The 12,844-nt window shown below is 40.8% G+C and overlaps 1 protein-coding gene across 1 annotated transcript in view; it reads left to right on the forward strand.

The window, feature by feature from the left end:
• Positions 1-12,844, forward strand: part of EDIL3 (EGF like repeats and discoidin domains 3) — a 238,317-nt gene that overhangs the window by 115,561 nt on the left and 109,912 nt on the right. Inside the window, exon 4 of the mRNA XM_064736890.1 lies at positions 3,488-3,616. Within this exon, the coding sequence (XP_064592960.1) occupies positions 3,488-3,616 (129 nt within the window). The remainder of the gene's footprint in view (positions 1-3,487; positions 3,617-12,844) is intronic.

A 12,844-nucleotide genomic window follows, 5' to 3' on the forward strand; every position in this document is an offset into this window, starting at 1 on the left:
AAAAACAAAAGCAAACAAAAATACCCAAAGCAAAATACACAACATTTATATTGAAAGTAGTCATATTATTTGTCCATAACAACCATAATCAGAAAAAAAAATTCATATTGTTGGTGTGTGTTTTGTTGTTTGTTTTCTTTTTCCAGAAGAAAGGCTTCATAAAAGAAAACATTAGCTAGAAATACTCTCATGCACCAGTATATTTATCACTATGCACCTCAGATGACCTTTTAAGCCCCTGCAGTTTGGGCAGATCTGAGAAAATGCAAAATATAAAGAAAATTCATGAAAGTAGGCTGAACGTGTGCTTAACAAGCCATACAGAGAAAGCAAAAAGCAAAATGAGAACGTAATTATTAAGACATTTATTGTTCTTGGAAGATTAGAGATCTTGCCTGCATAGAAACAATTAACATATGAGGCTGCCTGCAGGTACTCCCCAAACTGTAGCATTGTGATAGAGGCTTGGAAAACAAATTACACAATTCATATTTATTGGGAGGTTAAAAGTGCAAATTATTAGACAGGTTTCTTCCCAAATTATTATGAAGGAGAAATAGCATGAAGTAGTAATACTTGAAAGACACAAATCTTCCCAGAATTAAGAATGTAGGGTACCACTACTTTTAAATTGTAATACAGAGTGTGCATGGCAAAAAGCAAATCAGGCAGCAGTCACTCTCCTTATTTTCATCTTCACAATTTTTGCCCTTTTTTGCTAATAACACCATTTGGAATTATCTGCAGTACATTCATGTCCATTATTTTTTTGGTTCAGTGAGACATATCCGTGTTTAATGACGTACACAAGCAAAACCTCTGCAGGGCCGTGTCTTGGAACAGGCTGATGACAAAAGTTGTAATAGAAATGTGCACCTGCGTGGCTTCTCAAAATTGCAATAGCCACATGGGCAGTAATAACTGGGGAATATGTTCTGACATCCTCATCATTCAGTTAATTTTTACACTTTGCAAATTAATATTTGCTTGGAGAGCGCGGTGTTCCCTGATGTGACATCTGGATGAATGGAGCTGCTGTGAGGATCTTGCAAACCTGGGCTCATAATTGAAAACACAAACAGGCAGACATGCAGAAGCATTGAATTTACAGATCTTTAATGTCTGAATAGTTCTGTTTGTTCATTTGTTGGCTCCCTAAGGTGACTTGTCAGGTCACACCAAGCCCCTGGGGCAGAGGGGCTGGGAAGCTGGGACAGCCCTGAGGGTGCTGTGGTGACAAGGTCTCTGGTGTTGAGGTGACCCCCAGGTGTCAGAAAGTCTCTTTTTCCCAGCCAGATCGAAGAAGAAGCATCTTGAAAAGTTCTGCTTTTCAAGGTTGTTTACTTTCTCTTATCTATAACATTCTTTCTCTGACCCGCCCAGGTCTGTCTGGCAGGTTGGATTGTGGCACACTGACTGCCCTCAGGGAAGTGTTATCATTTTATACTAAAAGCTAAGTGTACTTTATTTACCATAACTTCCCAATACCTATCATCTATGTTAGACAGTGAGTTTCTACCTTAAACCAATCCAAAAGTGCCACCATCACAGCAGAAGATGGAGGCCACAAAGAAACAGGAGGAAGGACAGGGCAGGCCCAGATTCCTCCATCTTGCCTCCTGAACCTCCATTCTAAAAACCCCAAAATTCTCCATTTCCACCCTGTGACAAATTCACTGACATTCTACTCAAACCCTTGTGGCTCGTAACAAAGTTGGTAATTGCTGTTTCCATGGGTTGCAATCGAAGGCGCGGGTGTCTGACTCCGTGCCCAGGTCTCTGCCCCCTGCCAGGCTCTGAGGGCAGCCAGAGCCGTGTCCTGGGTGCCAGCCCTGTGCCAGCAGCCGGCCACAGCCCAGGGGTGCCCGGGGCCCAGAGGCCGATGGCCCCGGGGCTGTGCCGGCCGGGGGGCGGCAGCAGGAGCGGGGCAGGGCCCGTCCCTGGGCCGGCCCTGCTGAGGCCGCACCTCGAGGGCTGCGGCCCCTCCGGGCCCTCACACGGGCAATGGAGGGGCTGCGGCGTGGCCGGGGCAGGGAACGGAGCTGGGAAGGGAATGGAGCCCCAGGAGAGGCTGAGGGAGCCGGGCAGGGGCTCAGCCTGGAGCAAAGGAGGCTCGGGGGGCCCTTGTGGCTCTGCACAGCTCCTGCCAGGAGGGCACAGCTGGGGGGAACGGGGACAGGAGCAGAGGGAACGGCCTCAGGCTGGGCCAGGGCAGCTCAGGGTGGGCACAGCAGGAATTTCCCCATGGAAAGGGGGCTCAGGAGCTGCTCTGGCACTGCCCAGGGGGTTTGGAGTGCCCAGCCCTGCAGGTGTCCCAGGAAGGGCTGGAGGTGTTCTGGGTTGGCGACAAATTGGGCAACAGGTAGAACTTTGACTTGATGGCTTTTCCAACCTCTGTGATTCTGGGATTTCAAAATTTCCAACTCTGATTGTCAGTAAATTATGCTCTAGACTTCTTTTCTCTTTTGTTCACTTTGGGTATTTTTTTCCAAATGCAATTTAAAGTGAGTGAAGGATTATAACATTGTGTTTCAACAAACAGTGGTTTCACCTTTCAGGGTACACAGCACAGGTTGCATATAACATATATTTTATTGAATTTACAAATCAAGACAAACTTGCGTGTGGGGCTCTCTAAACAATGTTTACCACTTCTTTAAAATGAGATAGGGAAAAAAAATCATCAAAATAATGTTTTCTTCTGGTAGGAGTCATGCTGGGGGTAGTGTTACTAAGACATTAAAATGTAAGTAGCTCTTTTCCAGTGCTGTTCAATGAGTAAACTCTAGACCTCAGGTCAAACAATTCCATTTTTCAAAGGTACTTAAGGTTATAGTAATTGCAATTCTAGCAGATCTCCATGATGAAACTTTATGCGTTTTAGCATGTGGCGTGTTGGGGAAAAAGAAAATTTAGTCAGAAGAGCTTTATCAAACCATTTTGAAGTGGCTACAGAGGCACTAAGTGGAAAAGAATAGTTGGCTTGGTAGCTGCTAACTGCTGGCCCAGATACTCACATTTCAGAAAGTCACCCGGAGCCATAGCAAAGATCTCCTCAGAATGCTAACTTGACATGTAGTGATCATTCAGGGACATTGTACATGTCACTCTGTGCATGATAGGCATGTTTGATTAATACCTATTCCCTCAGTGGTGCAAAAACTAGAATGCCTGTTATCTTTAACAGAAGAGCAAGATTTAGCCTCGCTGTCTCCTGTCTTCTCTCACATTAAAAACTAATGCCATGATTAATGAGTAGTGACATGCTTCATATTTTTTTTCTTGTTCATAAAAATCCTTGCTGGCAAGTTATCTGAAGTAAGTGAAGGGTGTATTTTACTGAGTTAGTGGAATATAAAGGCCTGCGTAAGGCATTTTATTTCTTTCATGAATGTTTATAAATGACTGAAATTATTATGGTTGTTATTGTGGATGTGTACATACTTGTCTCTCTTTCTTTTTTTTTCCTTTTTTTCCCTTCTCACAGGACCCTGCCTCCCCAATCCATGCCATAATGGTGGGATATGTGAAATTAGTGAAGCATACCGAGGCGACACATTCATAGGCTACGTTTGTAAATGTCCACAGGGATTTAATGGGATTCACTGCCAGCACAGTAAGTTCCACATGGTAAATTTTATTGTATTTATAGATAGGAGCCTTTTTATTGCCTGCACTTTAAGGATTAATATCGGATCTGGTTTTCTGGAGTATATCAGACTTTGGCCTTTATATTATGAGCAAGCTAATACCACCGAATGCTGCTGCTGCCTTCAGAAAATGACCTGACTACCAACACACTGGACACAGCAGGACATGATTTGCTATGCATGTTTTATGCCACGGCAAGGACAAGGTAAACGTATTTTGCAGGGATTTAATACAAAAGCTTATTTGAAATAGAAGGACTATCTTCTTATCTCAGTAGTGTTTGTGGGTGTGATTTGATTAATGCTAAATAAAAAAGGGAAAAAACCCTGAAATTTCTGAATAAATGTCTTCTACATCTTTCTTTAACTATGTCTTTATAAATAATGAAGAAGTATTTTGAATCACAGTATCTAAGTTCAAGAACAAAATCTCCAGACTTACATCATTTAACCCTGTTTAAAATACAGTTTCTTGATATTTTTCTAATCTTTTTCATTTATTTGGAGAGTATTTCCTACTTTCACGTCTGATTTGGAACAGCAGGTCAGTATCCTCATCTTGCCGTGTGTAGTTAGAGAACTTACGATGAACCACATGGGGAAAGAAATTTTGGGTGTGCTGGATTTAGCAGGAGCAGAATTAAATGTCTTCACAGTAGCTGGTGTGGGCCTGTGTTTTGGATTTGTGCTGGAACCAACATGGATAATTCAGGGATGTTTTAGTTACTGCTGGGTAGAGCTAACACAGAGTCAGGAGCTTTTCTGCTTCTCACTCCACCCCCACCAGCTATCAAAGCCAATTAGTGAGGGATATTCATCTGCTAGTGACTGAGCAGTCATATGTGAACCTATAAATGTAGTCTGTATTGTCTGTTAATTTAATAGAAACTGGGGTTTTTTTTCACATGCAAATCTCATTTGAAACAACTGCTTGCCTGAGGAGAAGCTCACGAGAGAAATGTTGGGGTTTCCATTTTGTGCATGAGTGGTTCTTAAACCTAGAGCAGCATGGCTCTTTAAATCTTACACTGTTGATGCATTTGGAAGCCAGCTGTTACAGAAGGTAAAAAACTCAAGGAAATAGTCAAGAATCCAGCTCCACTCACATGTAAAAATTAGTTCAGTTATTCAGCTCACAGCGACTAAACACTGAATCCAGCCTACCTGAATTAATTGCTCCATTTAGATACTTGCCTATAATTTGAATTGTCCAGGAACAGTACAATCCACCTCAGTTAACATCTTCATGCTTGTTACGTCCCTTAAATTGTCAGTGTGTCTCCAGGAACTGGAATATGGATGCTCAATTCCATAAACTTTGGCCACACTCTCAGTTCATTGTGTGGGTAACGTGGGGAATTCCACTGACTTAATCTGGTGAAAATATACACCCACCTCCTCTGCTGGGAGCATGGAAATGAGTGCTTGCTGCCCAGCCACGTGGATGAGCTCATGTGAAAACACGATCACATGGACACATGTGCTCAGGGATGCTCCATCATGGGACCTGTCACATTGATAGCAGGAGCTGGAGGTTCCTCTGGCTCTAGTCCAGGGGGTTTTCCAGATGCCTTTGTCCCATCTCGGTCACCAAAAACTGATGCCTTTTGAAGGCTGACCTAGAGCAGAGGCTGGACAAGCTAAAGAATAAATCAGGGATTTATTAAAAAGCCTCAATGGATGCACCTTGGGCAGCACCAGAGCCCAGCCAGGGCTGCACCCAAGATGAACCAAAATGGCCCCAAAATGCACGGCCGGGCACGGGGTCTGTCCCTGGGATCAGCTCTGCTCCATTTGCACCTTGCAGTTCATTGTCCCATTCCAGCTTTAGCCCAGGCAGTCCCACCCTGCTTGTTTTTCTCTCTCCAGCCCACGGGGTTTGTGCTCCTGGGCTGAGATTGGGATCATTTGTTCCCCAGCTGGAGCAGGAATTGTTTTGTCTCCCTGCTCTGGGCACGGAGCTCACCATCCCCTCATATGGAGCCCAGACCCACACACTAAAGCAGCACAAAATCTGAAAAATATCAAAGCTAAAACCTGAGGCATCAGCATGGCATGCAATACTTCTTCCATCAAATATCATGGAGCTGACCTTTGTTAAAGAAGTAAATAATCCCACAAGTTTCATCAAGCAAAACACATTGCTGAGCACGTGTTTTAGATGGAATGCCGTCTTTTGTCACCTAATTAATGAGTAAGGAACATACAGCTGGTGCCTCACAGAGTGATTCATCAGAGTTGTTTGCTGGGTCCACAGCATCCTTTTAAAAATATTGAGGTATATCATGTTAGCTAATGATCCTGATAATCAGCAAAGTGTGTTTTTGTCAACTTCAAGACAAAATAAAGCCCTCCCACAGCTGACCCAAGCTTACCACAATCCCAGAAGGCAGCTGAAGTGATTTGAGAAAAGAGTAGTTTGTGTGAAGAGTTATTCTTTGGGGGAGAATGAGATTCAGTCCTTTTCAGATAATCTCATGTAAATGGATGATAAATCAGATACCCTGTGCAGGTGTTCAGAGGGTCTCTGGGGATGGGAGCTGTGAGAGGTAGCCACAGAGCTCTCTGCAGTCAGGGAGAATTGCAAGATTTTCACTGCTGGACTTAATTTAACATTTATATACAATATCACCTTAGCTCAATTCACAGCATTCCTTTGATACAAACTGCTCTGCTTCATGAAGTTTAACAATTCAATTCTGAACTCACTGTGAATCAAGTAAGAAGTCTGTCAAATTTATCATAAAGAGATAAATTAAAATGACCTCGTTGCAAGGCATGTCTCTTCTACACTGTCAAGAATTCCAAAAGCCACGTTGTGGTTCTCTTGTAGAAAGCTTTTTATCTTGGATTTCTTTCATGTCTAATATTCTGTTGCCAAATCAATTAAGCCAGGTGATTGATTTTGCAGTCGAGATACATTCTCAAAGCTGGTATTTTATCATTCACATCAAAAAACACCCTGTCAGTATTTCTGAGATTTGTTGACCTTTTGCCCATGTAAATAATTAATATGTAAACTATAAAAGAGATCATTAGAAATTTTACTGACTCTGTATTCTTGATTTATTGCAAAACTGATATTAATTGGCTGTGGTTGCCTGAAAAGATTCTGGTTACCCAGTGGCAAAGGAAAAAAAAAAAAAAAAAAAAAGAAAGAGTTTCCCATTTCAAAGCCCATAAAGTAACCAAAACCAGGAAAGTCTGCCTCAGGTAGAGGCCTGGACTGGATTTTGTGCTGACACCACAGCAAATCCATTTTTTAAATATTCTTCTATTTTTTAAAAGGCATTTACTTAACTGATTGGAATGAAGATTTATGTCGAGGGCTCTTCTGAAACAAGACTGGGAGAGCTGGGGGTGAAGAGAAGGCTCCAGGGAAAGCTCAGAGTCCCTTCCAGGCCCTAAAGGGGCTCCAGGAGAGCTGGAGAAGACCCATGGCTGGGGAGTTGGAACTTGGTGATCTTTAAAGTCCCTTAAAGCCAAGCCAGTTTGTGATTCTATATTAAAACAGCCTAGAACAGTCAGAATCCATGGAAATATCCCCAAACTGAAAGGGAGAGCTTTTTCACACAAAGAAACCCAAACCAGAACAAAATAAACAAACAGAATACAAATAAAAAAAAAAAAACCCCAACAAAACCCCCCCCAAACAAATCAATAAAACAAAAAACCAGAAAACACAACCCTCCCAAAAAAATTCAAACCAAATGGAAATTAAAAACAACAACAACAAAAACATAAAAAAACCGAAAAAACCGACAAAAAAACCCAAAAGCCCCAAACCAAACCAAACAAAAGCTAAAAAAACCAAAACAAAAATAAACACAAGAAACCCCCATACAAGCAAATAGAAAAGAAAGAAAGAGAAAGAAAACTCCTCACAACACAAATAAATGCAGTTGAAAGATATATGCAGCATGAATTATTGTGATTATCAGCTAGAGACTGCATACTGGAAAATGTAGGAATTTGAGACATTAGACCTGATATGCGTTACAGCCTGCCACTCAGGTAGCTGAAAAAACAGAGATCCAACCAGGAAAATTCATGTTTGAAGCAACAAAGAGTTCCGATTTAAGGGTTTGATTTGCATGTGGCTTTATATTCTGAGGATCATTAACTCCACCAGACATAACTAAAATCCTTGCACTCCAAGAATAAAGGTTATTAATCAAACACACTTAATAATATAAACAAGCCCTTCCCAGGGTTTTTCTGAGTTCTCTGCTTTCTTCTTCCACATCATGGATGGCCTGCGATACCCACATGTGATGCACAAATGTATTGGGAAACTGCACAGGCCCTGTGGCAGATTTCCATTCCATTGAGCCATCATGCCAGCTATCCACTGGACAGAGCCTTTTTCCCATGGTGCCACAGCTGGAAAGGCTAGTGGCTACACATTTCTGTGCATCCAGAGTTACCCCATCCCAGGGGCAGAATCACAGTGACTTTTACAGCTGCCAGGAAGGAGTTCCTGTGATGAGTGTGCAGAATGTGACACAGATTTTATGTTAAAAGGAATGAGTGCTCTTGTTAAACCACTCCTGGCTGCAGTTGGGTGGCAGGGCACTCCAGAAACCATTCCCCACAGAGGGTTTCCATGCAGCTGCCCTGTTTTGAAGACTAAAACCCATTGTTTTCTTGCACAGATGCAGGTTGATCCAAGCCAGCCATGCCAAGAGCCAAGTGGGCAAATTTAATGTACCAGCATGCATGCAGTTGCACCACAACAGATTTTCATCCCGTGCCCCTCCTGACACACATAAAATATGGTCTGTCCTTTGGAGAAAAATATCTGTTTGGGCTGTTCTGAACTTTAACACATTCCTTTTTATTCTGTGGGGGAGGGAGGGTTTAATATTCGTCAAAATTAACTCTGTGAATAGCTTTAACCAATGATACTGCCAACAAAATACTTACTGGGACAGTAATAAACTCCACCGTACAGTAGCCCGTTTTATGTGTAAGTATATCCTTGTGCCTCTGAGCATTGTAGAGCTGAAATTTGAAAACTCTTCCTTGTGTTTGACGAGTAGCTTGGACAGGAAAGGAAGGAGGAAGCATGTATCATTATTAGTTTGTGAAACTTCCAGAATTTAACTCAAAATGTGAAAGAAAGTAGGTAATCTGAAAGACATCTGAGAGAGATCACCGGTAAAGAATATAAAAACAAACAGCCACTGAAGGCTATTGGAAGAAAATCAGTAAAATGTCCCCAGAATTGAAGCCGTGTCAGGGCTCTGAGGGAAATGGCAGAACCAACAAATGTGGGAGTCCCTGGTGGTTTTGTCCCATTCACAGAAGTCCAGGGAAACTTGTGTGGGGACTGCCTGGAAAAAGGAAATTCTCTAACGAGATGAAAAATAACAGGTTTTTCAGCTGAAAGTGGAGGATGTTTTGCTGATGGATCCTCTTACAACAAACGTGTAATGAGATTGGACAAGAGTGACACCAATTCTGGGGCAGTTGGAAGGAGGTGTTTGTTTTCCTTGAAGCCCAAATAAATTTTATGTTTAAAGCAGTAGGTAACTGAGCTGAAGCCTGCCCCCTCCTTGAAGATTTTATTTGATTCAGTAAGAGCCAGAGATTGCCCTAAAATCCCAGATAGGAAGTGTAATATCCCAACCAATTTTGTTTCACTCTTCTTCGAATTTGCTTGTATAGCATTGTTTATTCTTTCTATCCATACACAATTCAAATAGCTTTTTTATCCTTGTTGAGTTACTGATCTTAACAATTTCCTCATACATAGCATTGAGTTTCAAAGTCTAATTTTGCTGTATACTGGAAAAAAAAACCCTTTTCAATTTCCAACCTGCTGTCTTTCAGCATCTTTTAAATGTTTCATCCTTTGTCTATTACAATACTGGGAGAAAAGCAGATTTTGAATGCCTTGTGTACACCACTTGTTATTTTGCAGACATTTGTTATGTGACCTCTTACTTCTCCTGTGCAGCCAGTTTAAATTGTTGCCTTTTCTGTGCAGTGTGTTGGTTTTTCTTGCACTGTTAAATTGTCTCTCAATGGCCTTCTCAAAACCTTCTTTGTTCAGCAGTGTATTTTACAGCAGCAGTGACTTATAGTAAAGAGAAAGCTGTAAGGTTTATTTGTCAGAAGTTCCTGACATTCTGTATTCTTTATGCAGCATTTTGTTGTTATATTTTCTTCGGATTTTTATTTTTATTTTCTTTTGATTTTTCTTTCTGATTTTCTTCTGTTTCAACCAGAACTGGGTATGGAGCTGAGGCTTTTCTTAAGCAGGCCTTGGTAATTGCTGAGTTTCTTTCATAAGGTGCCATGGGGGGGAAATAGATCTTCCTGATTGCTTTGGGGTTTTATGGCAATATTAAAGAGAGGGGTTGGGCTCCTTCCAGCCCAGGCACTGACTGAATTACATAATGAATGGTGCTTTTAAGAAGATGTGTGTTTCTGTGGTGTAAAAGTCATTTAGGCTGTCAATAGCTATTGTAAACTTTTTTTGTAGGCAGGTAAATCTGTCTTCCCCTAATTAGTGTCTTTCTTAAGGAGTAGTTTGTTTTGGGTTTTGGTTTGGGTTTTTGGTGGGGTTTTTTTTTGTTTTTTTTTTGTTTTTGTTTTTTTTTTTTATGGTGGAAAGAAATTAATGTTCCAAAAATGCAGGAATTGCTGTTTGATTGCAAAGAGATTAAATTTGTTCATGTTCTGCATTAAAAATATAGCATATGGAGATGCTTTATACATACAAGTTTCTCTTTATATTTGAATTAAAAATAAAAAGTACTGAATGAAAGGAGTCCACTCTAAATTTGAGAATAGTTATCCCATTGTAATGTCTACATCATACATTCCTATTTTTATAACAGAAATATTGTAATAAACTATCTGAGATTGCACTGAGTCCCAGGGAGGAGTTGGTGAACCACAGTAGAGAGGTGTATGGTTAGAGGAAGAGCACATTCACCATTTTGGCTGGACAAAGCATCTATTTTCCTCTTTTTTTCCTACTTTTTGTGCCCATTTAGGGAGACACAGCAACCCACATTACAGCCACTATGATGGTTTAGGGTCAACACAGTCACCTGAAGTTTTAAAAGAACTGTGTTCAGTCTTTGTTGCACCAGCAACTTTCTCACAGATACACAAGCACACTCCTGTGAGGAAGATAAAGAAATAAATGAAATTTTGAAATGAAATCTGATTGTTTAATGAGAGAGCGTTTATCAATTAGAATTTTGTTGCACAGGGATGTGGTCTGGGAGCAGTTGTTAGAAAAAAAAAGAAAAAAAATACAAATTTTGTAATTCAGATTTTTTCTTGGTTTTGTTGTTTTGGTCCTGTAAAAGCTACTGTGCTCAGCCATCTGTATGTGTAGGTGTGTCAGGGATTCAGAATTAAAATATTGTATTTGTGTTTGGAACTCGTGCTGGCACGTGGCTTTGCAGCTCCCTGTTAGTATAAAAAATATTGGTACTGCTCATTGAACTAGCTGAAAATTTTATGAGTGGCTTTATTGTTTGGAAATTGAACAATTTACATTGAAATTTTTTTCTGAAAAATTAAAGAAGGAAAACAAATTCAGTTATGAGGGCTTGTTTTATACTACATATCCAGTGAGAAGTTTTGAGTCAAAGAACTTAGAAGGAAGATCCAGGAGTACATTCAGTAGTCTAGCTACCGTTCTGAAATTATGAGCAGGATTTTTTCATGTGGATACACTTTTGAGAAAAAGCATTGCACAGAGGGAGAGAAGGATATTGCATCAGACTCATTGCCTGTGCAAGAAAAATTTCAAAAATCAGTATTTGTGCTTGAAGCTCAGTATAATGATAAAATGGTGTAATGGAAGAAACCAGTCTGCATCACAAATTAATCCCTTTGTATTCATAAAATATCTCAAGCAAAACCTACGGTGCTGTCACATTTTCATATGAATACCTAGGATTTTTGATGTGGTTTGCATTTATTCTGCACTTACTCTTAAGTGACATACAATTATTTCTGTAGATCACCTGGCTAAGACTTGTAGTTTGAGTCAGGAGTGTATTTTTAAAGAAAATCTCTTTATCATCTCTACTTATCATGTTTTGCTTTGTGTGACAGCAGGCTGAGAGCACAAGATCTGTATCCCTGTGAGATTAAAATAATCTAAAAGAAAATAGCCCAGCAGTCTGAAATTCCTGGGATTTGATATACTGGGAATTTACTTAAACCATTCCAGTAGGCAAATGGAAATTCAGTCCACCCAGACATTCTAGAATTTGTACAGAGAAAACATGCCTGAGACATATGTGGGCATGTGCAGATGTGTTCTCAGCTCTGAAACTGCACATAAAATTCTGTAAGGCCAAGCTTCGTACAAAAGCAGGCATACTTTTCTCAAAGTACACTGAAAACTATTAATAAATCCTGTTTATCTTCCTTTTCTTATCATGTGCTAAGCGTCTGATGCCATGAGACACACGTGGCTTTCTGTCAGTTGTGCTTTGGCTTGAGATTTGTTTGGCCCTTTGGTGGGATTGTCTGATTCTGCCAAAAAGTAATGACGCCCACCTCCACTGAAAATTCATCCCCATCAGACTTGTGTTTGAATCAGCCCACCAGGATGGTCTGGAAGTGCACAAATTAACTGCACTCAGGGATTTTCAGTGGGATCAAGACACAGAAGGTGGCCAGTGCTGGGTACTAGGGAGGTGAGGAAACGGGAACATGCAGAGGGACATGAATGGCATTAATTGTGGCTGCCCCTGGATCCCTGGAGGTGTCCAAGGCCGGGCTGGGCAGGGCTTGGAGCAACCTGGAATAGTGGAAGGTGGTTGGAATTATGTATCTTTGAGGCTCCTTCCAACCCAAACCATTCTGGGATTTTCTGAAAAGTTTTTTTTTTTTTTTTTTAAAGAAACCACGAGCTCTACATTTGCAATGAATTCAATTCAGGAATTACATTCAGGAATTGCCCTGTTACAACAAAACATTAACTGTGAATTGATGTTCTCTGGTTCAGATGTGTAGGCACTGCACCATAAAAGAGTATTTAAAATGTTACTTACCTCCAAATAATAGGTGTCCTTTGTAATCTTGTCAGATCTCATTTTGCCCTCCCCACAAGTCAGTCAGGTGGCATCTGGCTCTGAAAATGTATTTATTGTGTGTGATCCTTTCATGTACCTAGCAGAGCTGTTTATGCACACAGTCATGCAGTTTTTGCAGTT

This window comes from Zonotrichia leucophrys, chromosome Z (assembly GCF_028769735.1).
Source record: "Zonotrichia leucophrys gambelii isolate GWCS_2022_RI chromosome Z, RI_Zleu_2.0, whole genome shotgun sequence".
Lineage (NCBI taxonomy): Eukaryota > Metazoa > Chordata > Aves > Passeriformes > Passerellidae > Zonotrichia > Zonotrichia leucophrys.